Source organism: Hippoglossus hippoglossus, chromosome 1, assembly GCF_009819705.1.
Source record: "Hippoglossus hippoglossus isolate fHipHip1 chromosome 1, fHipHip1.pri, whole genome shotgun sequence".
Lineage (NCBI taxonomy): Eukaryota > Metazoa > Chordata > Actinopteri > Pleuronectiformes > Pleuronectidae > Hippoglossus > Hippoglossus hippoglossus.
The window spans coordinates 12,686,952-12,704,421 of NC_047151.1; the positions used below are offsets into that span (position 1 = coordinate 12,686,952).

A 17,470-nucleotide genomic window follows, 5' to 3' on the forward strand; every position below is an offset into this window, starting at 1 on the left:
CTCACCGCCTCTCTTCTCATCATCACTACATGAGCCATAGCAACAGTCAGCTGCTTTGTTGTTCTCGAGCCGTCTAGTTCTCTCATCATTGTGCAGTATGTGTTTGCAGTAATGCGGTGGGTACGTGTGACGGAGGATGCATGCGGATGAGGAGGGGAAGTGTTTGAGTCCTGTTTTAATGAGGGATGTACTCTGTATAGAGTGCACGTGTCTACAACTCAAGGTGTTTTGAAAATGCATAAATATCTGCCGCTATATAGTCTGGGCATGTGTTTGACAGAGCTTTGTTTCAATGTGCCTTGTATGCGAGTAACATGGAGAAGCCTCCTACATTAGACAAGCATCTGCTTCTTTTGCAGACTGTAAAAACTCAAGAATTTCCCCTTATCTGTGAATCAAAGAGCCCAAGTCAAAGCTATCAAAGGTCACCAGGCTGCTCTCACAGGTTAAACAAAATCTTTTAAATTCTTTACCAAAACCTTTGCACACATGTGTAAATTCCCCCTGAACGAGTGATTCACATAACAAACCCAGATAATGCCTTATCCTGGTTAGATAATCCCTTATTGAGAAGCCTTAATACCTGGCATGTAAACACCCTATTCAGGGTTCTCATCATTATCTACCATAATGGCAGATGCTTCCTCAGCTTGAGTTGTATCAATTAGTTTAGTCACCAAAACCAAAAAATAAGGTCCCACAGAGAGAGCATTCCTCTGCCCAGGCTGATCGGCCATTTTATCACCATGTTGCAAATACATTATATTATTATGATCAGATACATAAACCATGTACACAGAAATGTTCTGCCATCTGCTTAGGTTAAACACAGGCAAAATATCCATGCTATGGTATAGTAATATTTGTTACTGTACAGTAACCCACTAAAAATACTTATTTTGTTACTCAAAATCCAGATCATTATCCAGATATGCACCAAAAGTTCATCTGCATTATTCATTAAGAAATTCACAAAAAAACCTGCATCCTGCAAAGGAAGTGAAAAATATCCTTTATCCACCCTCTTAATCGAATCTTCTCCACAAGTTAATGGTTTCTTCCTCAGCCCTTACCTCCTCCTTTCACCTAGTTTCAATAAAATCGCTTGGACAGTTTTTGCGTAATCATTAACGTTTAGACAATCTTCATTCCAAAGTGAAAGTGAAGTGAAGATACGTAAACGAGCAGTAAATACTCTGGAAATCAACTAAAGCTGATTTCTTCCTGGACTGCTGAGACAATTCGTTAGTGGCAGTAGCCGTCTCTGCTATGGAAGGATCCACATAATGTAAAGACAAATTCCACTGATTACTTTTCACTTATAAATTACAGATTCCTTTAGGGAGCAGGAATTAAACATTTTTCACGATAGCTTATTGTTAATAATACAAGCAAAAAACAGGCTGCTCCCTCCATCTGCATATTGTGAAAAGTACGCAAATGTAGTCAGTCCTCTGTTCAAGCAGCACATTGGACTGCTGACATCCCAAAGAAATCCCTCCCACTATGAAGAAAACTGTAATAGATTTTTTCATCACTATGGTTTGTGGAATAACTGCATTCTCTTCTCGCTCCTTTCTTCCTGGAGAGGAATCACACCCACTGCAGAGACATGTTGCTCTGTAGCAGAATTTGTAATTTACATCATACAATTACAAGATATCCATCATCTCTGTATTAGAAATTAAAATTACACAATATTAGCCAGTAAGGCCATTGTCAACCAGCCACTAACAGCTGTTTGAAAGGTCCTATTGAGGTCCTCAGTAATATAGCTGTTATCTAAGGTGTCGTAATGTTGTATTTATATATTGATTTTAAACAATGTTTTTGATCTGGTGAAGAAATCTGCCCATGTACTGCACTGCAGCATGATGCACTGAGAGAATATTAATGAAGAGATGTGCGTGTGCGTACGTGCACTAACCCCCAGCAGTAGAGACATGGGGAGCAGACAGGCTGCTGTTTAATAGATTACAAGGGAACATGGCGACTCATCGATCGTACACACACTCTTCCTCTTCCAGAATTCAGTGGAGTAGGGTTACAGTGAGGCAAAGCAGAGGCTGCCGTGCGTGCGTGCGTGCGCGTGCGTGTCAATGTGCTCACAGGTCCATCACTCCTATAATTGGATGTCTTCACACAGTCTCATTTCAAGAGTTGATATGACTTTGCAGGAACTTTCTTCTTCTTATAATCGTTTTCACACATTTAGGTAACATCTGCAAAAAAGGTGATTGACTCCTTTCCCTTTGTCAGTAGAGGAGTTTTTCTTTCTGTTTTTATGTTCTCCTGGTGAATCACGTTATACGTCACAAACAATCCTGAGGTCAAATCATCGAAAACCTTGCTGTCTTGCCAGTGTTGCACCTCTATCTACATCACTCTAGCTCACGTTACCACAAACTACCACGTGCTGGCACTATTTAGTGCTGGTGTTACGTGTTCTTGTGCTATGGTCCATAATATTTTTACCGTCCGTAAAGCAGTTTGAGACCGAACTTTTGGAGGCTCATGCTGCTTGTTTTGTGATTGTTTGAAGTATGGTAAAATATTTCCTTCTCTATGAAGTCCAGATTGTGCTTGTGTGGATATGACGGCACAGTTAAAATCTATGATAACAGCTCGACCAGCTAAAACTAAAAACTTCTTTCCCTCATGCTGCTTTATCATTCCTGATTTTAGGATTGAATCATCAGCTGCCCCGCAGTCTGCCAACATGTGCTCCTCCACTTTTCCCAACTTTAGTGAAATTTTATTGAAAGTCTCTCCTCTCCAGTCATTACTTAGTCGGCAGCAGGCCCCATGTTTTTAATTTCTTCAATCTCTTTACTCCTAATTACTTTCTCCTCCTCTACCTCCATCTGTCTCTCCCCAAACTCAGAGGCTCTGGCTGCCACTGAGCTGTGAGTGCTCTGCCAATAGAGCAGCTTGTGCTGTAGCTCACAGTGTAGAGGTTGGGCCTCCTACAGGTAGATTCTTGTAAACACTCTTCTGGACAATTTCTTTTTTGCTACTAGTGCAGTGCTCGTTGAAAACCTGCCTGTTTGGAACGGGCTTTTCTCTTGTCCTGTGTTGATGCTCTGGAGCTGCTCCTGAATTATTCCTTGTCATTAGTGAGTCCTCCTCAGTTCTTTAATATACGGTCACATTTTATTGTTCTTGTGCTGGACGTTGTGTGCAGAGCTTTTTTATAAACAGTCTATGTTGCAGAGTCAAGTTAGAAATCATCCTACCTGGTTTATCTGCAGTGAAGATTTTATAGTCAATGTTTTTCATATAATTAAACATCAACCATTATTTTTTTTTCTTATCTTTTGGTAGAAACGAGTTTTAAATGTAATTTATTACTTCATTTGACTAAAGCAAAGTGCTGCAGAGAGTCAAGTCTTTACAATTTGTGTAAAGACAAAGTAATGAAACCAAGCTGCAAATCAAGTTAATCACATTAATCAAGGTAATAAAGGGGGGGATCAGTTAATGAACATGTATAACTCTGCCCACATCAATCAGCTGCCTTAATTCATAATATTATAGCTGTTTAAAGTTTAGTTAATCAGGGAACTTATCTTTCAAACACCATATATTGATATTGCAGAGGTTGGAAACGCTATATAAGAACATCATGATTTACCTTCCCGTTCAATGATTGATCTCCGTGCTCCTATGACTTTGGTTGCCTGTACATTCTTGGGTAAGATCGTCACTCAGCAGTGAAGACAATAAAAGTTGATGACTTGCAGAGAGGCTGTGAGGAAATAATAGCAGCAGTTATTTGTGCTGAAAAGTAAATGGATGATTTATTGGTGTGAAGGCTGGGTGACTTTCAGTAGAGCTGCGGACCTCACTACTTTTTGTTTAGTAGATCTGTACAACCTGATTCAGCGTTAGAGAAGCAACGCTGTAGTGTGAAAATCTTCCCCTTTCACTCTGTTAAATTTCAAGTAGGTCAAGTAAAGTAGACTCAATATAAATGTGTTAGTGATGGGATTCAGTATTGTCTACACCTTCCTCTGTTGTACCTTATATTATATAACTTATACAGAAGTGCTGAGATCAGCAGGATCACTGTATTGGTTGCCTCCACTGAGGAGGTTACTGTTTTATTGCATTTTTTTATTATTATTACAATTATTTTATTGATTTTTGTCTGTTTTGAAAATGTGTGGGGTGGGATATGACCCAATGATGAACCCATTGAATTTTGAAGTGGATCTGGAAAAATGGGTTGATCTTTATTTTCCTGTTTTTTCTTTCTTTTTCATTCTTTCGTTCACTCTCTTCACCATGACTGATGGGGCGTGAGCCTTCGTGTATCATGTAGTTGATGGTTTTGGATGCCAACTCAGGATAGTGCTCATGTACGACATAGTTTGCTTTCATAGACCTTAAGCTTAATTATTAGCTGAGTGTGAAACTTAAGTATTGACCATGGACACAGAACAAACTGATGAAGACGAGATGATGATATGTTTTAAAGAAACTAATAGGTGGAACTGGAAAGATTTTTTGTTATGTTGATTATTAGTCTTTATGCTTCACATCATGCAGGTGCATTTCCTCATCTGCCAAATTCAGACAGACTACAGCGCTGCATGAAAATATAAAACAGCTCCCTGTTCCTCTGTAATGAGAACACAAGGCTGCAAGTGTTGACAGGATTTTTGCCAGAAGGCAGTGTGATGCATCCGTCAATCCGACGCTGCTCTGAATAGTTAAATATCTTTATATCCACTCTGGCTCCAAATGAGGTATTGATGCAAGATGGCAGCGTTCGTATCCTGGATATTCTGGCCTCAATTCTGGACACAACGGGGAAGTGAAGATTGTCGTCCATCTCTATATACAGATGGACGGCACTCATGCAGGCCTGTGCATGTTTAAGTTCTGTTTTTTAATTCTGTGTCTTCAGTCTGAACAGTTGCTATCAGGCTTAGTGTGACGCAGTGAAACTTTGCTCACAGGAACAAGGTTTTTTTTCTCAGGGAGCTGAGCTTGTGCTGCGTTCTGCCCTCGTTCTCTCTCTCTCTGGGCTTGTAAATCTTGATCAATACAGGTTTTGGCTTCATCTGTCCCTCAGTCTGGTTTTCCAGATCCTATTTATAGGTCCATGTTGATGAATTATTTATCGTGAAAATGTGTTTGACATCTTCAGTGGTCATCATGCTGCTGGATTCTCATGCTGGCCAGCTCAGTGAAATGTGTCTCTGTTTAGACGACAAAACCATATCATCTCCTCTCGGGGGACATCTTGGCTCTGCTGACTGTGCATGTCGCAGTCCTCATGGCTCTGACAAGGGTGTGACAAATCCGATCAGTTATATCGTCATGGACTGAGTGTGAACAGTTCAGCGCAGGGTCACTGAACTGCAGTGAGGGCCATAATAAGAAATGATGATCCAGTTTCAGTGACAGCAGCTTGTGTTGGTGTAGGACGGCTTAAAGTTTAAGTCATTCAGCATTTCTAAAGTTTCTTCATTCTTTCTTTTACAGCTGAAGCTTGAAGATCGATCCATTGTCATCAGAGACATTGTACGACGGAACCATTCCAATGTAAGTGAAGTCCTCAGTCTGCATCTTTTCTTTGTCTCTAACTCTTCTTTTTTCACTTCACCTTTTCCTTTTTTGTCTTGTTACCTTGTTCGCTCTTTTTCAATCATCTCTCTCCCATTGTCAGTCATGTCACTGTTCATCGCTCCGTTCCATTTGCTGCATCAGACATGACTGGAATACAACTGCAGGTTGAAGCTAACAAAGGACTAAACAGAGGCTATGTGTTAACACAGTGCAACAGCTCAATGTGAATAAAAACACATTACAATTTTTATTTTCTTATGGATCAAAGTGTTGTTTACTAAAGATGCTGCTTGACACCAACACCAACATTTAATAGCTTACAAGTGATACCTTAAAGTGTCTGTTGATGGACAGGATATTACAATGCAGATAATGATGACACATTGTTGAGCTTGTGTTTGTTGCATTACAGGACAACCAGTGTGGTATTGTGACCAACATTGACATCGAGTGTGCAGTGAAACTAGTGGGAACAAATTGTGTTCTGTATCCAGTTAACAGCAAAGACCTGCAACACATCTGGGTAAGAGACAAACATTTTATTTTGCAACCAATGAGTAACAAGTGTGGCAGTGCTTTATTTTACAGACCTGTCATTTCTAGTTACTTCACTGGAAAAAGTCAGTGTATATGTAAATACATATATATTTTTTATAGGGAAATGGTCAAAGTGTTATAAAGCAATCAGGTGATCAGCCTCGGATGAAACAAAATGCTTGGATTGGAGAAAAGTTATTGTTTTAATGATTGTTGAAGTTTGATAAAAATGTAAAACTGATCATTGTCCTGTTGTGATTGTGTTCTCAAGTCTTTCATGTATGGCGACTACATTGCCTATGACTTCTGGCTGGGGAAAGTGTACGACCTGACTAATCACATCATCCTCAAGCTCTCCAATGGAGCCAGGTAGACTGTGTGTGTGTGTGTGTGTGTGTGTGTGTGTGTGTGTGTGTGTGTGTGTGTGTGTGTGTGTGTGTGTGTGTGTGTGTGTGTGTGTGTGTGTGTGTGTGTGTGTGTGTGTGTGTGTGTGTGTGTGTGTGTGTGTGTGTGTGTGTGTGTGTGTGTGAGAGATTATAAAACATGCACTGTGACCATGTGTTAGTCTGTCGCAGTGTGTGCATCCTGGCACACGTTCATCACTGGATGTCAACCGGCTGTCTGTCTCTCTGCAGGTGCTCCATGAGTGTGGAGGACGGTGCCAAGCTTTACGACGTCTGTCCACATGTCAGTGATTCGGTACGTAGCCACAAGCTCTTATCTTTCACTTCAGGTATACTCCCCTTTTTAAATTGTCTTCTGCTGCTGCAAGTCAGATCACTGAGACATAGTGGAAATGAGTTGTCTGATAGTAGGATAAGTGTTCTGCTGGTTTACCCTGGGATACATTTTATTCATCTGTAGTACTTATTTGTAGGTTTAAGTCCCTCTGTCCACTGTGACTAAAACTAACTCCATTGCTTTGCTATTTGTTTACAATCCATGATTTTGTGGTTCTCTCCGAATTTAAATAATAATTAAAATGTTATTTCAAGGTAGCCAATGCTGCTTTACAAAGTAAGGAAAAATTAATGAAACAAACCAAGGACAGAAAATAATGAGAAATGTTATACAGACTTACTAACACTTAATGTATACAAATGAGTTTTCCCTTTTCTATGAAAAAATATTTCAAAAAGCAACATTATTTCCACATGAAATATCAAACTGTCGTTGAACAGTTTATAATCAGAAATGTTAAATTTCTAGTTTTCTTGACATGTTTGTGGTTAGCATGTCCTCTCTAATGTTTGTTAATGATATGTAAGACTTTACACTGTCATACAATTCTGGACTGTAATCCTAACTAGCTATTAGAAACAACTAGAATGTGCTCTGTCTAAAGATCAGAGGGTTTTTTTACAGGTCACTGAATTTTCTCCCAAAAGTTTTTATATAAGGACTTTCTAAACAATAACGTACAGAAGAAGTGCAAGATAGAAATGTATATGCTGCATTGAAATCACATAGGTCCATATGTGTTTAAAGGACTTCTGTTATCAAGTGAAATGTTTAGTTATTCTTTTTTTTGTTATACACTTGTTACTGTGCTCCTTTCCAGGGTCTGTTCTTCGATGAGGCGTATGGTTTCTATCCAGGCCAGGTCCTCATTGGTCCCGCCAAAGTCTTCTCTAATGTACAGTGGCTGTCAGGGGTCAAACCTGTCCTCAGCAGGAAGTGCAAGTTCAGGGTGGTGGTAGAAGAGGTAAGACAACAAGATGATAATGATATATCGCACCTTATTTACACCATCATTTATTTGTGTTTGAGAAATGGAACAACCAATTTCAGAGCATCTATTCATTGTATTGAGGTTTCATCACTTCCAGCTGCAGTGGAAGAATTTCCATAATGAATAAATGTGACAGTCAATACTACTAAAGGAAACTGTTCGATGCCATTTACGCGCAGAATGTGAATGGCCTACATATCCCGCTTTAAAGACTCATCCAAACAATGGTGGCAAATCAGAACTGTGACCACTTAAAATTAGAGCTAGTGTGTCGTGTATTTTGTATTTTTCCTATTTGTGTATTTGTACACTGGTGTCTGCTCTTGTTGTTTTTGCAAATGACACAGAAGCATTAAAATCACTACAGTGATATCAGGATAATACAATCAGTTTACACTTATTAAATGCTACTGTGCTGACTTGTAGAGCTCTGCGTGGACACACTGGTCTGTGTAAGATGGAGGGAAACAATGAATACATGAAACTCTTTTTGTCTTTGTAAATTTGATGGACTGCTGCGTGCAAAGCTCTTCTCTTGTTGATAAACTGTTGTGTCCTTGTGTTTCCCTCAGGTAAAGGTGGTTGAGCTGAAGGTCACGTGGATCACCAAGAGCTACTCCCCGAAAGGCTCTGACAGCGTCTATCCACCTCCCTCCACCATCGCACAGGAGAATCTCTGCAGGTCAGTCAAAATCTCAGTCTGTATTTATGTATACCCTCCTCTAGTCATAGTTGTGAGTTTACGTTTTATTTTCTTGCAGCTTTAAGAATTTAAATAAATTAGACAGCTACAGTATACTTTTGTTTCAGGTATTCCACAATATTGTCAGTGTTGGGTTCAGTTTGAGTTGAGGTCTGAATAACAGAAGAAACTGTTACTGTGTGTTGTTCCTCATGGTGTAATACTATTCTCCTGGTTGCGTTTAGGGTGAGACGTCTGGGCTACTACGACCACACCCAGAGGCAGCTGGGAGAGAGGGCCCTCTACGTCTTTCCCGCTAAGGGGGACGCCACACGCATCACCTGTGAGGGACCCGAGGGTGCACCTGTCCTGCCTGAAGACCCTGTGGCCAGAAAGGTGTGGATAGAATGTGTTATCTGTTCATGTGTGTTTTAGGTAAATATTTTACTGTGCTTTCTGTTGTAAAACACATTTTATATTTATATGTATGTGTGTGTTTCCTGCAGCTGAAAAGGATGTTCAAGAAGGATTCAGGAAAGAAGACGGAGAACGCCGACACAGAAGGTACCAAACAACACACAGCAGAGAAAGCAGTAGAGACACACACACACACACACACACACACACACACACACACACACACACACACACACACACACACACACACACCTCTGCTCCCTTAATGTTATCTTTTTCTTGAACTCAGTAAGGCTTTAATGTTACAGAATTTCACTATCTTGTAATAGTGGGACGGACATGAAAGCCAGTGCAGTTGACTAGAGGTTTAAATGAGAAAAGATAAGAATAAAGAGGGTATAAAATGTCTCCGCACGCACAAAGTGCTTGGTCATTTATCATCATTTTTATTATCAGACAAACTTTTTTTTCTCTGTCCATCACAAGCTGAACACAAATCAGAGCAGACAGACTCGTCTCACCCCAACAACAACGGTCCTGTGGTGTCCATCCCAAACCCCCCAGACTCCCAAAACACTGACACCTCAGCTGAGCAGGGGGACCAGGACGCCGATGACGAGGCTGCAGAGGACACTGACGATACCAGGTCTGCTTGATTGTTCCCTGTTCTAAAATGTCGTCATTGTGATTGTAACAATGCAACAAAAACTTTCTTTGTAGAGATTAATGCTAAGCCGTTTCTAAGCTTAGCATGTTCGGCATAAAAAACACAACCACAGACTTGAACCACCATCTCAAAGTGTTCAAGTGAAAAGCTTAATGAGCAGAGTAAATATCACAGGTCCGTTTCTGGATTTCATTATATAACACAGTTTCACAGTTTGTTGTGTCTGTAAGTCGTCATTATCGGGAGACAAATCTTCACTAATGTCCTGAAAATCAAACCAGTAAATCTGATAATTTAAGAATTCCTTGAAGGAATTTCTTCAAACAAACAGTACCACAGGACGCTGAGTCTAGTTTTACAAAATACTTTTAATATAGTCTGTTAATCAAGAAAAAAGAACAGCAATAAATATAAATGTCAGGTTCTGTAGTTTTTGTTCTAACCATCCTTAACCTGCAACATGAAAAACATCCTGTATTTGTATATGTTTTCAATGAGATTTCTGAATAATGACCCTGGCACTCGAACTGTGGTTGCAGCTCTTTGACGTCGTCTGCGAGCTCCACGGCCTCATCTCAGAGCGGCGGGCTGGGAACAAACCGAAAGAAGAGCATCCCTCTCTCCATTCGCAACCTGAAGAGGAAGCACAAGAAGAAGAGAACCAAGTTCTCCCGGGAGTTCAAGCCTGGAGACCGGTGGGTGCACAGCAGAGGAACACACCAGTACAACACATTTCCCTCCCCCTTTTTTTGGCTCTTTGATGCTTCCTGTATCTATTCAAACTAAAGCTCTTTCATACTGTAATCCTCTGTAGATAAAGATTATACTTTATTGGTCCTGAAGGAAATTTAGGGATAAAATGACTGCGTCTCTGATATAAGGCTGATTGGTAAAGTGACATCACCTGCTGCTCCATGTTCACATTATACCAATGACTTCACCAGTTACCAAATGTTAAATCAACCAATAGCTGCTTTTCCTCTGTTGGTCTTGCACACGCTCAAGCATTCATGCATGCACGCACAAGTCTTTCACAGTGGACTACTGGTCAGGTCATTGCCTCAAGCACAAACTCACACACACAACCTCAGCTCATGAAATAGCGACAACACACACTAACACACTCTTGCTAGTTTTAAGTGTGAGACCATAGTTTGGGCTGGTGACGACAATTTTAGTTGATACTGTGTGAAACATTATATTAAGATTTGAGACTTTCGCACCTTTGCTGCTCTCCTGTGTTCTGTGATTCTGACCTCGCCCTAAACATAAGCATCAGAATACACCTCCACCGGTCTGGTTTGCTGCCAGATTACCAGACAGGGACCACCATTCATAGATGATTCACAAACATCTCCTAGCGGCAGGGCAGTGAACAGGGACGCCTCCCTGACACTCCCAGAGCGAACCTCTCTCGGGAGCTGCTGGCTCCCAAAGTCCTGCCCTCTTAACCATAGCCAGAAGCTGTCTGCCTCTGCCTCTTCTGAAAGCTCACTAGTGGTTTTGTGTAGCTCCTTGCCCTGTAGCCCTAGGTCTGGGAGCAGGTGTAATGTTGAGTGATGTAAAGAGCTGGGTGTCAGTGAGGCAAGCTAAAGTGATGAGAGGAAGAATTGAAGTAGAAAGGGACAATGAGAGGGAAGATTGTGGTTCCAACACGGTCAACACAGAGACATGTAGAGGGAAGATAAATGGTACAGAGGATGAAGAGAAGAAGAGAGGAAAATAGCTTTCTTTTTGTGATGAGTGAACAGAAGGTGAGAGGAGTTGAGGAACATCATTTAAATGGTTTTAAATTGTGTCTAACTCTATAAACTGGAACATCTTGCTGTAGCAACATGCAGGTCTAATGTGTGTCTGTGTGTGCTGTGCAGGGTCGCAGTAGAAGTTGTATCCACTAAGACCACGGCTGATGTGATGTGGAAGGACGGGCGGGTGGAGAAGGGGATCCGATCAAACGACCTCATCCCGATCCAGCACCTCGATGGCCATGAGTTTTGTCCCGGGGACTTTGTCGTAGACAAACGATGTAAGGAAGATTTTATTCAATAAAAAGCTCTGAATTATGAAGTAGGATTCGACTTGTTTAGACCTGTGAAGACGTAGCATGTGTCTGTGAAGTGTGATGAGGTGTTTTATTAAATCTGCTCTGCCACCTAGTACTGACAGTATCTAGGTCATGTGCTGAAACTGTGTGTGTCTGTAAGTTGCTCTGAAAATATTTAAAGGCTGCAGTTTTACAGCCAGATAGATTTTCCATTTTCTTTCAGACAAATCCTTTTTCCAGATAAATCTTTTTTTATTGGTATCTGGTTTGATTTGTTTCCTTTGTGTTGCTCTCTAAACTGTGTACATGTGTTTGGCTGCTCTCCTCAGCCCAAGCCCTCCAGGACCCGGGAGTGTACGGTGTGATCCAGTCGGGTGATCACAAGGGCAGAACATGTGTTGTCAAGTGGATCAAACTCAACACCACGAGTGACGACGTGGAGGTGAGTCGGCAGCACAAGACAATACCGTTTGTGCTCTAATGTCAGAAAATGTTTTAGTTAGAGAAGGGGAGAAGGTGAAATTGTATGTGGTAACCATAGTAACTTCACTACATGGTATTAGCAGATGGTCTTTGTCTTGATACAAGGTTGTCTGTTTTAATCCAGGTTATCGGTGTGGAGGAGGATGTCAGTGTGTATGATATCGCTGATCACCCAGATTTTCACTTCCGCACCACTGACATCGTCATCAGAATATGGAACTCAGAGAACGGAGAGAACGACTGTGAAAATGAAGTGAGAACAACTGAAAATACAACCTGTTATTTCATGTCTATTTCAGCACAAACTAAACATTATTACATTACAGCAGGGGTGTTGCAACAAGGTCAGTGAAGCAGGCTATTGCGTGGGGCCCCAAGCTGAGAGGGGGGGCCCCCTGAGAATGGATGATTGTTAGTCCACATAAACGACAATATTGTGAGAACCCCTTTTAAATTCTATGATCAACGGTGTACAGGGAACAGCAATGACACCATGGTCAGAAACCTAACGTGGCCCCATGTCACCAACTTTCTGCTAAAGGCTTTATAATTTTAGAGGTTTGGTTTAAAAGTAAAAACTCTAAATGCTTGTGTATGCACTTTTTTAAAGTTTCATAATACAAGAATAAAGGGGATGGAGGTCAGTTTAGTTACAAGTAGGGCCCCTTGGTCCCTTTTGCCTTAGGCCCCCAAAGTCTTGAAACATTCCTGACTATATTGAAATGTAGGATTGATTAAAGTACTTTTTGTGCTAAATACTTTGATATTTGTCCAAAATGTCAAAGTCATGCTCTTTTAAGCAAAGACTTATTTCTTAGCTGCTTGAGGTAAGACATCATTATTTTCTTTCATTTTACTGTAGGTTATCAACATATAATAAGCTCAAACCTTCTATTTGTTGATTAGTATTGTTTGTCTCCCCCCAGACGTCAGTGGGCCAGGTGTCCAGGGTGGATGTGAGCAGCAAAGTGGAGGTGGTGTGGGCAGACAACTCACTGACCGTCGTCCTGCCACAGGTAAATGTTTATCCTACAAACAATTCAGTGTCCTTTTTTGCTTTTAGAAGTTAGATGTCTGTCGCTGATGGTCTCCTAACTCACACACACACACACAGCACCTTTACAATGTGGAATCTGAGATCGAGGAGACGGACTACGACTCCGTGGAGGAAACCAGCAGCGTCCTGTCCACTGAGGAGTGGGAGGACGAGAGCGACAGCTGGGAGACGGATAACGGACTCACCACCGAGGATGATAGCCACATCCACAATGCCGATGCGACCCCAACCCCCACGCCCACTGGCTCCACAAACTTCATCATCCCCCCACAGGAGGGCAGCAAAGGCGGCGTCACCAGCCCCACTAAAGCCGTCTCTGGAGAGGAGGGAGAAGCGGCTGTGGCTGTGGCCAGTCCGTCTTCTGGAGGAGGTGGGATTCTTTTCTTACAGCATTTATTAGTTCTTAATTTCAAGGGATTAGTGTCAACTTTCTCTTCTCAGTCAACAGAAACGCTACAGTGCTTTTACTTTGAAATAGGCACAGAAGGTGTTGCAAATATTTATATTTATTTGTTTGCGACATATTCAACAGATACACTTTGAAGACAGAGGTCTGTTTTGAGTAAATAGGTGAAACCCCCTGACTCTTTAGAATGAGAGTGGCCCAGACAAAATCTACAGTGTACACTTTTGATATATATTTGTCTTTTCACAGGGATTGTTGTCAACAACAGAATAACATAACTATGTTTTATCATTTGTGTTGTTCACATTGGTTTACCGACAGAACTGACTGTAGGTTTTCTGATGAACCTACTGAGTGATGGTGATGTGGAATTTAATAAAAGACAATAAACACTAATTATTTCTGCCTGCTCAGGAACCACTCCAGCAGGCACTGTCAACGGAGCCGAGAAGCCCAGTAAAGATGGAGCCTGTCGGGGCTTCAGGGAGTTGAAAGAAGCCATGAGAATCCTGGAGAGCCTGAAGAACATGACTGTGGAGCAGCTGTTGACCACCGGCTCGCCAACGTCTCCGACCTCGGCCGAACCGGCCTCCGCAACTAACGTAGCGAGTACAGTGACACCCACTGCCCCGGAGAAGCCCACCAAGGAGAAACGTTTCCTGGATGACATCAAGAAGCTGCAGGAGAACCTGAGAAAGACACTGGATAACGTGGCCATCGTGGAGGAGGAGAAGATGGAGGCTGTGGTGGAGGCAGGCGGGAGTGGAGGAGCAGGCACAGAGGTCTGTGTTAAATGGAGTTACCACATGGCAAAGTTGATTTATTCCAGTGTAATCACAATAAATAAATAAGTGCAACGTTGTGGTACGTCCTGCCGTTACATTGTTTTTTAACCTGCTGCTGTGTTACTGTGCAGGTGGAGAGAGCTGGAGAGGAGAAGCCCCAACAGGAGCCTCAGACACCGGTTGGTGGACAAGACTGGCCCAGCGAGTTTCTCAGTGACACACCAGTACTGTGCCAACAGAGCGGCGGCAAGCCCGGTGTCACATTCACCAGTGCCAAGGGAGAGGTGTTCTCTGTGCTGGAGTGGGCACCAGGTGAGATATCAGGGTTTACAGTATGTCTTAGTGGTTTTATTGAACCTATTAAAACCTAAGGTGCCAAAAAAAACATTCTTTAAAATCTTTGTTGTTTGAAAAGGTTTCCTTGAAACCTGAGGGTTTTCTGAAGAGGTGACAGAATTGCCAGTGTTTACAAAAACTAAAATCTCTCAGCCTCTTAAGCAGATACAGGCATATGTTGCATACGACTGTCTATGTCTGGATGGGTTTAACTCATGTTTTGTGTAAGCTTCAGTTTCAGCAAACAGACATTTTTCATTGTCAAACAAAAGACCCTACAGCTCTAATTTCTACATTACTATGAGTGACAGCGGCTGCCTCCCATTTCCTTTCTGTAATCATATCTGTTCGTCTCAGCTCGATGAATTCCCTGCCCACACAAGTTGAGTTGTATTTGTACAATTATATGATTTCTGTATTGCTTTGGAATCACATTTGTCTCATCTCTGTCTCAGACACTCACTCCTTCAAGAAAATGGAGTTTCAACCGGCCGAGGCCAGGAAGTTCTTCAGCACAGTGAGGAAGGAAATGGCTCTGCTCGCAACGTCACTACCAGACGGCATCATGGTCAAAACATTTGAAGATCGCATGGTGGGTTTCTGGTCAAACTCATTTAAAGTCATAAAAATAAAGAACCAGAATTTATTAATTTGTTCATACTAGAGGCTCAAATAAGTTTTAGTAACATTTTTGAGAATATGAAATTATGTTCACGATCATTCTACACCCTGTGATCGTGTTTTATTCAGTTTAAATGTCTGCTTGAGAGATTCCGGGTTAGAGATGTAAAGAAAAGAATCATGGTTGTTTCAAATAATGACATTGAGGCGACACAAACGGCACATGCACACGGTTTGTTCCTGATTTTACAGGAGAGCATGGGGACTATTTTATGTGCACAAATTTCCCTTGCTGCATTTCCCCACAGATAAGGGTGATGCAGAAATGATTCCTATACATAATTTCCCAGGTTTTAAATCGTTTTGAATCTCTGTGAATCTGTGAGCTTCTCTGGGTCAGGAAAGTCAGTAGTATCCTCAGTGTGTCAGAAAACATCTGGGATTTATAGTGAATGTAACATACTTCACTATGATGTTCAATTTTTGCTTTATTACCATATTCTCTGACATTAACGTCAGTGTTGTACATCAGATGATCTTTACATAACACTCTTGACACACATCAAGTCAAACGTTTCGTTACTGTCTCCTACACAGGACCTTTTCTCCTCTCTGATCAAAGGGCCGACTCGTACGCCCTATGAGGACGGTCTGTTCCTCTTTGACATCCAGCTGCCCAACATCTACCCAGCTGTGCCACCACTGTTTCGCTACCTGTCGCAGTGCAGCGGCCGCCTCAATCCCAACCTCTACGACAATGGCAAAGTCTGTGTCAGTCTACTCGGCACCTGGATCGGCAAGGTGGGTGTTGACTGAAGTTTAGAGATACAGTGACAACCTGCAGTTCTATAGTGATGGATTTTGATCCAATTTATTTGTCATCAAAAGTTAAAGTGGAAAAGCTGAAGGTACGTTTAGTAATAAAAAATGGGAATGCAGAGCAAATGGTTCGTCACATATGAATAGCCAATTAATTGATAAGTCGGTGAACAAAAAAACGATTGGACCTGTATTTTCTTCTCGTCTTTGATTATATCGTCATAAACTGAGTATCTTTCAGTTTTAGATCGTAGTTAAATGAAACAAGACATTTGAGGACCTCATCTTGGAAAGTGTGATGGACATAATGATGCTTCCAAAGAGTGGGGGCTGTAATTGCGAAAGCACAATCACCCCTGACTTTTAGTAGTTGTTTTAGTTTGTGCGTGAGTTAATAGTATATAGTAATAGCAGCTGCATTTCAGACAAACTGGAGCCAAAACAAGTGTGTTTCAAGGTTGTGAACAGTGAGTTACAATAATCAGGACGGGAGGAGATAAACATGTTGTTTTTGTCTGATCTTGAAGGGATGGTAAAATTTCGATTATCTCAATGATTGTTATAAAGAGGAAACATAATATGGATTACTTTAAAGTTCATATGTGTTAAGCCTTGCTTAAAATTTGCTGATAAAGAACCAATACAGTGTTCCTTGTAAATGCAGTTGGGGCCTATGATGAGGACTGTCATTTTATCAGGGTTAAGCTGAAGGAAATTAGCTGACATCCAGATTTTGATAGCTGTGAGACAGGGGGAAAATAAAAGGACCAAGGATTGAATCTTGGGGCACACCACATGTAAGTCGAGCAAGAAGAGATACAGTCATCAATGGGCTCAGAAAAACTTTCTGACACATGAGCAAGGGCCATTTAATGAGAAGGGGAAGGGTTTTGAGGAAATGAATGTCTCAAAATGAGAGAGCAGGAGAAAGGATAGAAAAGAAACTCCAGACCGTTCAGTTATGCTTTGAAACTACTTCATTAGAGGCTAAAATGCAGTAGAAACTTTGCTTTGTCAACTCTTTCTTCAAATTAGAAACGTTCCTAAGAATCTGTGCTGATTTGTTTTGATTATTTTTGGTGATGTGATTCACAGGGCACAGAGAGGTGGACCAGCAAGTCCAGTCTGCTGCAAGTCCTCATCTCCATACAAGGTACACACACACACACACACACACACACACACACACACACACACACACACACACTCACACCCCAGACAGACAAATAAATTGAGTCCAGATTTGAATTCACTCATCACACAGTGAAATAACCTCTCTGATGCTGCGTATGTAGTTTGTTGGTCTG

At 41.5% G+C, this 17,470-nt stretch overlaps 1 protein-coding gene across 3 annotated transcripts in view; it reads left to right on the forward strand.

Annotated features, from left to right (window-relative positions):
• Nucleotides 1-17,470, forward strand: part of ube2o (ubiquitin-conjugating enzyme E2O) — a 31,862-nt gene that overhangs the window by 11,890 nt on the left and 2,502 nt on the right. For 2 of the 3 annotated variants that reach the window (XM_034586674.1, XM_034586689.1), the window contains exons 2-21: nt 5,494-5,553; nt 5,990-6,100; nt 6,386-6,483; nt 6,750-6,813; nt 7,676-7,819; nt 8,419-8,528; nt 8,774-8,924; nt 9,035-9,092; nt 9,432-9,591; nt 10,152-10,307; nt 11,484-11,638; nt 11,986-12,098; nt 12,264-12,392; nt 13,066-13,155; nt 13,254-13,566; nt 14,017-14,384; nt 14,519-14,699; nt 15,179-15,315; nt 15,942-16,145; nt 17,259-17,316. In XM_034586674.1, the coding sequence (XP_034442565.1) occupies nt 5,494-5,553; nt 5,990-6,100; nt 6,386-6,483; nt 6,750-6,813; nt 7,676-7,819; nt 8,419-8,528; nt 8,774-8,924; nt 9,035-9,092; nt 9,432-9,591; nt 10,152-10,307; nt 11,484-11,638; nt 11,986-12,098; nt 12,264-12,392; nt 13,066-13,155; nt 13,254-13,566; nt 14,017-14,384; nt 14,519-14,699; nt 15,179-15,315; nt 15,942-16,145; nt 17,259-17,316 (2,860 nt within the window). The remainder of the gene's footprint in view (nt 1-5,493; nt 5,554-5,989; nt 6,101-6,385; nt 6,484-6,749; nt 6,814-7,675; nt 7,820-8,418; nt 8,529-8,773; nt 8,925-9,034; nt 9,093-9,431; nt 9,592-10,151; nt 10,308-11,483; nt 11,639-11,985; nt 12,099-12,263; nt 12,393-13,065; nt 13,156-13,253; nt 13,567-14,016; nt 14,385-14,518; nt 14,700-15,178; nt 15,316-15,941; nt 16,146-17,258; nt 17,317-17,470) is intronic. The other variant, XM_034586682.1, reaches the window with a different exon arrangement.